The 11,258-nt window shown below is 42.2% G+C and overlaps 1 protein-coding gene across 1 annotated transcript; it reads right to left on the reverse strand.

Moving 5' to 3' along the window:
* Positions 1 to 322: 322 nt before the first annotated feature.
* Positions 323 to 1,129, reverse strand: PRNP (prion protein (Kanno blood group); the record flags this gene model as incomplete). Its single annotated transcript, XM_084247652.1, has 1 exon — positions 323 to 1,129. The coding sequence occupies one exon, from the start codon at positions 1,127 to 1,129 to the stop codon at positions 323 to 325; it is 807 nt and encodes a 268-aa protein (XP_084103778.1).
* Between the last annotated feature and the right edge of the window lie 10,129 nt (positions 1,130 to 11,258).

The raw sequence follows: 11,258 nt of genomic DNA on the forward strand, positions 1-11,258 counted from the left end.
GTTTAAAGACTATTTTGAGTATTGTTTGAGCCTCAACCCATTGCACAAGACAAAAAATAAGCCCAGATCAGCCAGTGGTCATTTGCTGTTACACTCTTATCAGCCTGGCATCAGCACTGGCCCAGAAGGACCCAGTGGAACGGGGCTTGCATGGCTAGCATCCTGGTCTACTCTACATTTCCCAGTGCCCATTGGTGCCAGGGTATTAGCCTATGGGTGACGAAGAGAGAAGCAAGAAGACACCACCACTAAAAGGGCTGCAGGTAGGTACCCCCTCCCCAACCTGATAAAAGATGAAGACGGTGAAAGCAGGAAGCTATCCTCATCCTACTATCAGGAAGATGAGGAAAGAGATGAGGAGGATCACAGGCGGGGAGGAGAAGAGGATCATGCTGGCCCCTCTCTGGTAAGAGGCCTGGTACTCTTTCTGGTACTGGGTGATGCACATCTGCTCCACCACACGCTCCATTATCTTGATGTCCGTCTCGGTGAAGTTCTCGCCCTTGGTGGTGGTGGTCACTGTGTGCTGCTTGACTGTGATGTTGACACAGTCGTGCACGAAGTTGTTCTGGTTGTTGTACTGATCAACCGGCTTGTAGTACACTTGGTTGGGGTAGCGGTTCATGTTGTCACGATAGTAACGGTCCTCATACTCATTGCCAAAGTGCATGAGGGGCCTGCTCATGGCACTCCCCAGCATGTAGCCGCCGAGGCCCCCCACGACTGCCCCAGCGGCGGCAGCTCCTGCCACATGCTTCATGTTGGTTTTTGGCTTACTTGGCTTGTTCCACTGATTGTGGGTGCCACCACCTTGACCCCAGCCTCCACCATGGGGCTGTCCCCAGCCTCCACCGCCGTGGGGCTGACCCCAGCCGCCACCACCATGGGGCTGTCCCCAGCCTCCACCGCCGTGGGGCTGACCCCAGCCTCCACCGCCGTGGGGCTGACCCCAGCCGCCACCACCCTGGGGTGGGTAGCGGTTACCTCCAGAACTGCCCTGCCCCGGGTATCGGCTCCCCCCAGTGTTCCATCCTCCTCCAGGCTTCGGGCGCTTCTTGCAGAGGCCTACGTCACTCCATGTGGCCACAAAGAGAACCAGCATCCAGTAGCCTATGTGGCTTTTCACCATGGTGACTTATCTGCAAAATGAAGAGGGTGTTAGTGTCTTATGTGTATGTTGAAACCACTTAGCATTTGCTGCTTAATGCATGGGCGCATAGCACTTAGGGCAAAAGTAGTTGTAAGGAAAGGGTTGACATAATTCTTTCTTGTTCTCTAAGGACAAATTTGACCTTAAGATAATTTCTGGTTCTGTTTCCTGGGAACTTGATAAAAGTGGAATGCCAGCAAAATTGTTTATGATAAAAATAACCACTGATTGATAACACTGCTTCTGGACTGGGAGAAATGTAAACACCTGGTGGTTTTACCATAGCTTTGCGCTTCTTTGGGGCAGCGATTCTTACAACCAGGCACATCCACGGGTGTGTCTCTGGAACCTGTGCCCCCCGGGCTGTTATGAGGGATATGGGCTCCAGTGGGAGATTAGATCAAGGGAGCAGGCTGCAAAGGCTGGGGAGCCAATGGAACCCCTTACCCACCAATATGAATCTCACTCCCTTGGCACCTGGAGCATTATCTGTGGGGGCTGGGAGTGCTGGGAGTGTCCCAGGGTGCTGTGTGGACTACTTCGAGGACCATGGGGTGGTCCCTATGGCAGTCTCATGGGTGTAATGCCTAGTTAGGAAGGTCCCTAAGCCCCCAACAATGGGTGCTGCAGTTAATGAAATAGTAAGCAGCCAGCTCATGTCTTCTTTCCTCGCTCCTCAGGGGCTAGGGCAGTGCCTGGCACAGAGCAGGCACACAATAGATATTTGTTAAGTGAAAGGATTAATAACCCCTGAGCATCTTTGTGCAAACAAGAATTTCCTAAAAGGAATTCGCAATACAATTTTTTTTTTTTTGAAAACAGGAAACATGCAGAATTTTGCAAGGTCACCTGTAAATTCAACTTCCTCTCCATGGACAGACAGGCAGGGCTGCTCAACATTGGGTAAGAATGGCTGTTTTGGCAGTCACTCACCAAATGAGTTTTAGTTCAGCATTTAGTGGTTTCCAGTTTTTTTTTTTTTTTTTTTTTTTTAATTTTCTAGAGGCATGTCTTATTTATTTATTTATTTATTATTTGTTTGTTTGTTTGGTTTATACATGCACTGGGTACAGTCAGAAGCGCAGGAGGGTGAGAGAATTCACCAGAGCCAGAGCGGGGAGCAGAGCAGGCAGAAGGACCGAAGTACACTGCTGAGGGGAGCAGCGGGCAGCAGGAGAGGTCTGCTCGCCATGTGGGACCCTCCTCCGGTGGCCGGGGAGCAGCCGGGGATCGAACCGGCTGCAGAGGCTGCAGGCAGCTTCGCAACCCAGCGCTCAACCGCTGCGCCACCGGGGAGGCCCTAGTGGTTTCCAGTTTTTGATACAAAAGATGCATGTCTTACATGAAAGGGCTAAATAGAGGTTAGGAAAATATAAGCCAAATATCCCAACTCATTTATGATGCTTTGCCAAATGCATACTCATTAAGTTAAAAATCTCCTTTCAGATTAGAGATGTCATTTGCCTTGGGAGCGCAGTTCCAAGGGCAGAGATCAAAGACACATAATAGGATGATTAGTAAACAGTTTATGCTGTACCCCATGTCAAACCATATGCTCCAAAACATCATGTGCCATTAAATCAAATGGCACACACTGCACCACGGATGGCAGTCTAATCCCCTGCATTGGGATTATCTTCCAATCAAAGTGGTATCAGACACTGGAAAATTACTTTTATATCCTTCAGAGCTAATGACTAAATAGGATAATATTCAGAGGACAAAGAATGATTAAACAAATGAATAAATATCCTGTTTATGTTTCTACCATCATTATTGAAATGCCTTGGTGGTTAGAGGTAAACAAAAATACATCTGAAAGTTACAAACCAAGTTAAACTCTTAGATTATGCCAATTAGAAATTTCTGGACCTCTTCTGGGGGAAGGGTCAGAGGGCAGGGTTCAGGGACATGCTGTCCAGCCTCCTTTCTGGACGAACATTTCCTGGCTCCCCAGCCTTTGCAGCCTGCTCCCTTGATCTAATCTCCTTTTGCTCAAGGGACCCAGCTCTTGGCCTCCATCTATTATTTATTGTTTGCTTATTGTTCATGTTGTTCTCCTGTCAGTTCAAATACCTCAAGGAACTGAACTAGGGATTATCCCCTCAGTCAGTCATTCCCCAGCTAAAGGATTTTTATGCCACCCTTTTTTCTATTCACCCCAATGAACCAAACCCAGCCAATAACACAGAGTAGTTCTTGAATTTTCTTTTTCTCACAGTACATACTGACTCTATCAGCAAAGACTTTATTTTATCAGACCCACCTGAAAAAGCAATCCTAAATCCTGCAGCCAATCATATTTTCCTATCGTAGGTGACGCCTCTATTACTTCTCAACATCCTTTGACAGGGTCTGACACCCCCTACCTCTCTCACTCCCGCCTCTGCCTTCCATTGTGTGTTCTGCACTCAGCAGCCTAAGAGAGCCTTTTAATATGCAGGTCACACTATGCCACTCGCCGTGTCCCTAAGCGGCACTTGGCACTCATTCATGCCCAGGATAAAGCATAAAGCCCTCACCATGCTGGCTAGGCCCCCACACCACCTGGCTCCAGCTGCCTGCCTCTCCCCACCCAGCAAGCACTTTTCCACCTCAGGCCTTTGCATTTGCTGCTGCTGAAGCCAGCAGCTTACTAGGCTCAAGTCAGCAATAATGTCTATCTCAGAGGGGTTGTCCCCACCACCATGCTATCCCCTGACCCGGTTTCATTGCCCCCAGGGCGGGAGTTTTGCTTTGTCCATATCAATGTCCCTAACGCCTCCACTAGTCCCTGACACACATGCAAAATAAATGCTGATTGAATAGGTGAGTGTGAAAACATCTATAATAAAGCATAAAAATAACCAATATAAAAAAGCATAAAAAACTAAATATTACATGGATATTTAAAGTGATGCATATTTATGAATTTTCAAAAACATTCTTTTAGGTAATGGCTAGCTGTCAGGCATCTTCGATTCAGTGAAATATTTATTTCATGTGCCAGCGACCAAGGGGATGCTGTCTGGATGAAAACGTTACAGGAAAAGAAAAGGCAGGAGGAAGAGGTGGCTGTAAGGGAAATAACACTGACTTTAGCTTTGAACGTGCATCAGTCAAGATTGCGAGAGTTACAGCTCTGTAAGCTCTTGTGGACATCTGAGCAAGGGCTGACACCACACAGCTGGGGAGCAGAAAGGGACCTGAGGGAAGGAAGGGCTGGGCACAGAGCAAGTGAAGACAGGTGGGGAGAGTGAACCATGGCAGGTCTGGGGACTGCGGTGTTTCGTGGGAGTGGAGTTTCCATGCACAGTGGAGAGGTGACAAAGAGCCTTATAGGCCAGGAGAGCAGACACCCTGACTTGCCCAGGACAGATATAGTTATTGTTCCTATGGTGCCACTTTCATTCCCAAGAGAGGCTAGGTCATATTGTCAGACAAATTATAAGGCATATTAAGAGGGTGGGCTTGATCTTAAAGACCCTGGATAGCCACTGAAGACATCTTAGAAAGAACATTGGGGAGAATGGAGTGGGGACTCTGTGTGTGTGTGTGTGTGTGTGGGTGTGTGTGTGTGTAAGCAGGAAAACTAGTTAGAAGGCAACCGCAGTGATCAAAGTAGAAGAAAGTGGTCTTGCCCCGGAAAGCAGAGCAGTGGTGATCTGATAAAGAAGGTAGTTTCTCGAGGGCTTGTTGCTTGATGTGGAAGGCAAGGGTCTAGAAGAGTTGAAGGACACCCAGGTTTCTGGACTGGGTGACTGTGGACACAGAACACAGAGTTGGAGCACCTCTGCAGGGACATAAATGAGGGGCTTGGCTTTGACAGGACTGTTATTAAGTGACATGTGTGACAAGAGATAGCAGTACACAGTTAGTTTGGTGAGTCTGGAGCTGAGGAAGGACCATAAACCGGCAATAAAGACAAAGAGAAGAAGTAACAGCAGCAAGTAACACAAGGAAGGAGCTCTAGAGCTACTGTGTGCAATTAATGTGATGACACACATAGAAAATCAACAGAAGCAACATGAGATGTAGTACTAGAGTTCAGCGAGGTCTTGGGACACAAAATTGGCCTACAAGTATCAATAGCACTTCTCTACACTAGTGGTAATTGACTAGAAAAAAAAATTAAGTAAGACATACACAATAGTCACCCAAACTGTGAAGTGTTCAGGCTGACATACTGAGGAAATTTTTAAAAATTGCTGTAAAGAATATAAAAAAATGATCTACAAAGATCAGAAGGTGTTCCATGGTCTTGATTGGGATAATTTAGCATTATAAAGATGTCAGTACCTCAGGATGAACCTGCTGACAAAATGGATAGAATAGGTATATGTGTGGCTTTGGTGACCATGCCATCTACTGAAATAGGGGAAACTGGTGGAAGGTTTTGCTCAGGAGAGGAAACCAAGAGTTTTAATTTGGACATATTAACTTTGCTCCAGCTAGGAGACCTAAGTGGGGATATCAATTTAGGCAATTAAGAATCTGAAACGTTAAAAAAAAAAAAAGGAATCTGAAACTTGATAAAGAAAAACATTTGGGTATCTCTACTTGAGAAGTAGAGCTAATAGCCAAGAAAATAAAAGGCCAAGATTCAAACCCCAGTGTATTCTGTGTGCACGGCTCACCCAGTAAAACAGGTGCCATAATCCAAAAGAAAATGCCATTGATTTTAAGAGTTTAGTAGAAGAAGAATATACACTGTGACCAATAAGGAATTTTTTTTTTAGGACTACAAGGATTCCTCAAAATCAGGAGCTCTATCAATAGGTCAAGGAGGAAAAAAAAGCTTCTCTGTAGATATTGAAAAGTTTTCAATTACAATCAATATCTATTCCTGATTTTTTTTAAAGGTTTAAGCTGTTAGAATTGCTATCGAAAACACACAGCTCACAGCCTATCTTAATTGAAAGAGGAAAGGCATTCCAACCATGTAGTGAACAATAAAAGAATGCAAGCATTTACTGTTATTTTCATTATTCAGGAAGTTCTACCCAGATCTAATTTTTTACTAGGAAATCACCCAAATATATCTTATGGTAGCTGTTTTTAAAATATATATCTATATTAAAATATAGATAAATATATATAAATATAAATAAAGTATAAATTATATATATATATTACCAGTAAGTCCCCAAATCAGTTGTAATTATTTAAATGATTTAGTGTAGGAAAAAAATCCCACTCATAATGGCAAGAAAATATTAAAAGCTTCTAGAACTTAACCTAAAAATAAAAAGTGGGACTTGCATGAGGAAAGCTATAAAATTTTACTGAGATACATAAATGAAAGACTATCCAATTTAAAGGGTTTGTTATTGGTTTGGCTTTATCTGGCCCTTTATTTTGTTTCTCTATATTCCACATATGAGTGACACCTTGTTTCTCCTTCAAAAGACAAATACCAGATAGTGTCTCTTATATGTGAGAAACACATGCAAAATGTTTCTGGCTGGTGAAACCAATACTGCAAAAAAAAAAAAAAAAAACAAAAACAAAAACAATTCACCTACTAATAATCCATAAAGTCAACACAATTTCAGTTAGAATTCAAAAGGGATTTTAAAGAACATGAGGAAATGATAGCTCAAAATTATGATGTCTGAAGACATAAGTGAACTGAAAGAAAATCCAGGGTGCACTTAGCCTGTCAGGTATTTTTTTTTAAGATTTATTTATTTTTATACAAGAACTGGGGTACAGGCCAGAGGTGCAAGAGGGTGAGAGGATTCACCAGAGACAGTGGGGATGAACCTGCTGACAAAATACACTGGCAGATGACAGAAATACACTGCTGGGGGAGCAGCGGGCACGACAGGAGAGGTCTGCCGTGCTGTGTGGGACTCTCGCCGGCCAGAATCGAACCCACACTGCAGAGGCTGCCGCTGCTTCACAGCGCGGCGCTCAACCCGCTGTGCCACCAGGGAGGCCCTAGCCTGTCAGGTATTAAAATGCCTTGCAAAGCTACAATGAATTAGATCATGTGGCACTGAGGTATGAGTAGAATGGCAATGGGAAGAGAAAGGAGGTACAAAGCAACCACAGGTCACCCCATCATCCTATTTCCTTATACCTGTGACCTGAGTCAGAATTAGTAGGAACTTGCCCAGTGGTCTGTGCCAGCCAAAATTCTGATACTCAGAACATGTTACAACTTGAAACTTAATTGGTTAATCTGGGAAGTGGCACTAAAAAGCCTCCCATCCCCATTTCCTGCCTTTACTAAGTAGAGCTCTTTCATCACATGAGTCTTTTTTGAAGTTATTGTTTGTTAAAGAATCTGATGCAAGCAATACAATATTTTGCAAAGAATTTATGGGTGGGGGTTTTCACTGGTACCCTGGGACCTAGTGCTGAAATGAACAGGGCAAAGAGCCCTAACATGCTCACCATCAGAATTACCTGGACAGCTTTTAAAAAACAACATTGCTGGAGAGCCTCCCTGGTGGCTCTAGGGGTTAAGCACCGCACTATGAAGCAATCCGCAGCCTCTGTAGCACGAGTTCGATCCCCAGCGGGCCAGGGAGCAACCCACATGGCGCAGTAGACCTCTCTCCTGTCTCGCCCACTGCTCCCCTCAACAGTGCATTTCAGTAGATCTGCCTGTTCTGCTCCCCACTCTGTCTCTGGTGAATGCTCTCACCTCCCCCACACCTCTGGTCTGTACCCCAGCTCTTGTATGCATAAATAAATCTTTAAAAAAAAATTGCTGGAGCCTACCCCAGGGCAACAGCTTGGGAGTATCTAACGATGGGATCTGAGAGTACACAGGCCAGTTTTGTCCTGGTGCACTTCACTTTACTGTACTTCACGGATAATGCATTTTCCATGAACTGAAGGTTTGTGACAACCCCACTTGTACAGCAAGGCTACTGGCTCATTTTCTAACAGCATCTCTCTCCACCACATTATCACTTCATTCTGATGGTCTGGAAGCTAATGTGGACAATCTACAAGGTGTGTCTGTATAACAGCTTCCAAGGGAATTGCACCTAGCCTTCAGAAGTCCAACTCAACAACAGTTACGGTGCTTTTCACCAAAGGGCACACCTCCGTTGAAGCAACTATATAATACTGTAATGATAGTAGTAAGTTGAACATGGTAAGAGAAGAGGGATGTACAAATTGAAGAAAAATTCTCCTAACTTTAAGAACTGCTGCTCATACCATCCACTCAAGGGTTACTGTAAAATGCTGCAGTCATCACTGGCTTGGATACAGGCACGTTTTGAATATTTAATATGCAGCATTTTGAAGCTGACATAGTAGCCTTGGAAGAAGAAATAAGATCCGAAAAGGGGGAATGGAATAGGTAAGTTAAGACTACAACTTTGAAAACTTTTCACCTCATAAAACGTTTTGTCAGTTGGTTGACAGTCATCCTCAGCAATAATTTGGTGAAGAAATGCTTGCTGTTATTGTTTTATTATAATGTTTAAAATGGTTGCTTCCTTACATAATTTGGCATAATTCTAGAGGAAGGTGTGGCCTTTTCTCTGTAAAATCAAGCTTGATTCACAAGAAAGGATGATGCAATAGGCATGAGTTACATCTATAGCCCCAGTGGCCCCCAGAGCATGGCTTGTGATCACAGCCTTTCCAGATTCATGTTTTCTATGACAGTTGGTGACTTTTAACCATCACAAGACCAAAGAGATTCCACAGCATACGTACATCTGTCGTGGTTCTGCTAAGCTGGATTTGTGCCTCCAGGAAGAGAATGCTTCAGCTTTGCTGAAATTGTTCAGTTTTCCAATATATCCAGGAACCCTTAAAAACAACATCAAAAAAGAAAAAACAGTTTTGACAAATCAGTTTAAGAAAAGGTTCCTTACAAGAAAAAAGTACTATATAAATGACTAAGCCATTAATCAGTCTATTCAAGAAAAAGTGAAAATATTTGGGGAAAAAAAAGACATGAGATTGGTTGAAAAAGCAGCAAACATGATGGTGAGAGCTCTCCCTTTCACACACAGAAAACTGTGGGTCCATTTCACTTTAAAAAATGGAAACCTGTGAACTAGTTTAAAATTATATTTAGAAAAATACACAAAAAGGGGGAATATAACAATAAAATTTATAAAAAAAAAAAAAAAAAAAAAAAGAAAAATTTGGCCACGTGGAAGCTTTCAGTGGGAGTTAGTGGATGCATCAATTAAATATGACTTGTATAATCTCTTTAACATTCAATCAGAACTTCAGAAAATATCATGAGATGTGTTTGGCTAAAAGTCTTGTTGAAATCAAGATGTGTTTTGCTTTTCCCTTTTCACTGACCTACCTATGTATTCTTAGCAAACATGGGCTTCTGCTTTGTCATCATCACTGCCTTCCTATGAGTTTATAACCCACTTTATTGTGGCAAAAACATGAAAAATTAAAGTTACTCTTAATTTTAACTATACAGTATGGTATCGTTAAATATATGAACATTATTACATAAAAGATTATTACTCCAAAGCATTGTTACTCCAAAACTTTTTCATCTTGAATAACTGAAATCCATACCATTAAACCATAACTCCGTTTCTTCCTCTTCCAGTCCCTGACATCCAGCATTCTACTTTCTACTCATCCAAGAGGAATCATACATTATTGTTTTTTGTAAGTGGCTGATTTTTAAAAAGATTTATTTATTTATGCATACAAGAACTGGGGTACAGATAAGAGGTGTGGAGGGGTGAGAGGATTCACCAGAAATAGAGTGGGGAACAGAACAGGTAGAAAAAAAAAAAAAAAAAAAAAAAAAAAAAAAAAAAAAAGAAAAATACACAAAAAGAAGTTGAAATCACCCATAATTTCTACTAAAACCTTCATTCTTAAATGTTTTTTCTTTTAGATTTTTCAACACGCATTCAACTATAAGTAGATACAGATTAGGAACCTGAATTTTGATCAGTCTTGCTTCTGATCTTGAAAGAGAATGCATTCAAAAGTTATCCATCAAGTCTGTTTGCTATTTTTGTTATATAATCCTTATCAAGTTAGGGGAGTTTTCGCCTATTCTTAGTCTGCTAATAATTTTTTTTAGTGATAATCAGATATTCACCTTTATCAAATACTTAATGGATTACAGGGGTCCAAAAACATATTTTTTGAAGGTTACATAATGTGCCTTTTATAATATGCCATGATTTTCTTACCTAGTGCCCTGCTGTTAGACATTTAGGTTGTTTCCCAGTTGGTTCTAATTTTAGATCATTCTGCTCTGACTACATGCCTGCATATGGCTGCTTTCCCCCCTATTGTTTGCTTGTTCCACTACAGGTAAATTCCCTGGAGTGGGGTTTCTGGGTCACCACTTATGTACCAGCAGATTGCTTTACAAAAACCTGGTACTGATTCAGTGTCCCCAGTGGGGTGTGACTAGGGAAAGAATAGAGATACATGTGTGTGCATAACAAGGGTCAGTAACCTTGAAGGTTAAAATTCTGATAACTGTGGCTTCAATCATTTCCCTTATTTTATAAATAGACATAAAGAAGTCTGGGAAATTAGGGGTAATGTCCAAGGTTAGTTTCACAGTCAACTTTTGAACCCAAAACCAGGCCACTTCCCCAATAATTGAAAATGCAGGTATCAGGGAAACTTCCCATCTGGGTTGCAGTTACTATAACTAACTATTGCTTTTGTTAATTTAAGAGCTGTTAAATGATGACCTGAACTTGCTTTAATTTGCACTTTATTTTGCAAATTAGGCATCATTTCGCCATTTAACTACTAAATCCCAATAATTTTCTTTCACAAGTACAAGAAGCTTGTGTCAGATCAAATAACATACAATCACATCCTAGGTCTCTGCTTTCTTCCCCTTCCTGGTTAGTTCTTTTTCACTGTAAGAGCTGCTCAGGGTTTGTGCCGATGAAACTGTTTTTTCTCAATGGCGAGCGTTTAATTTTTTCATCACATCTGCGAGCTGTTCATTTTTCCGACGGTCTGACATTTTTATTCAGTTTTCTGTCTCTACATCCCCCCTCATCCCCCCATAATCCGATTTATCAAAATCTCTAATCCTATGCGACCTGGAGCTTTTCATGACAGAAAGGTAAACACTTCAAATGTTCAGCATGTGGGAACTGCTGATTGAACGGCGATGCTCTGGCTAATCTCTAAATAC

Source organism: Talpa europaea (assembly GCF_964194135.1).
Source record: "Talpa europaea genome assembly, chromosome: 11".
Taxonomy (NCBI): domain Eukaryota; kingdom Metazoa; phylum Chordata; class Mammalia; order Eulipotyphla; family Talpidae; genus Talpa; species Talpa europaea.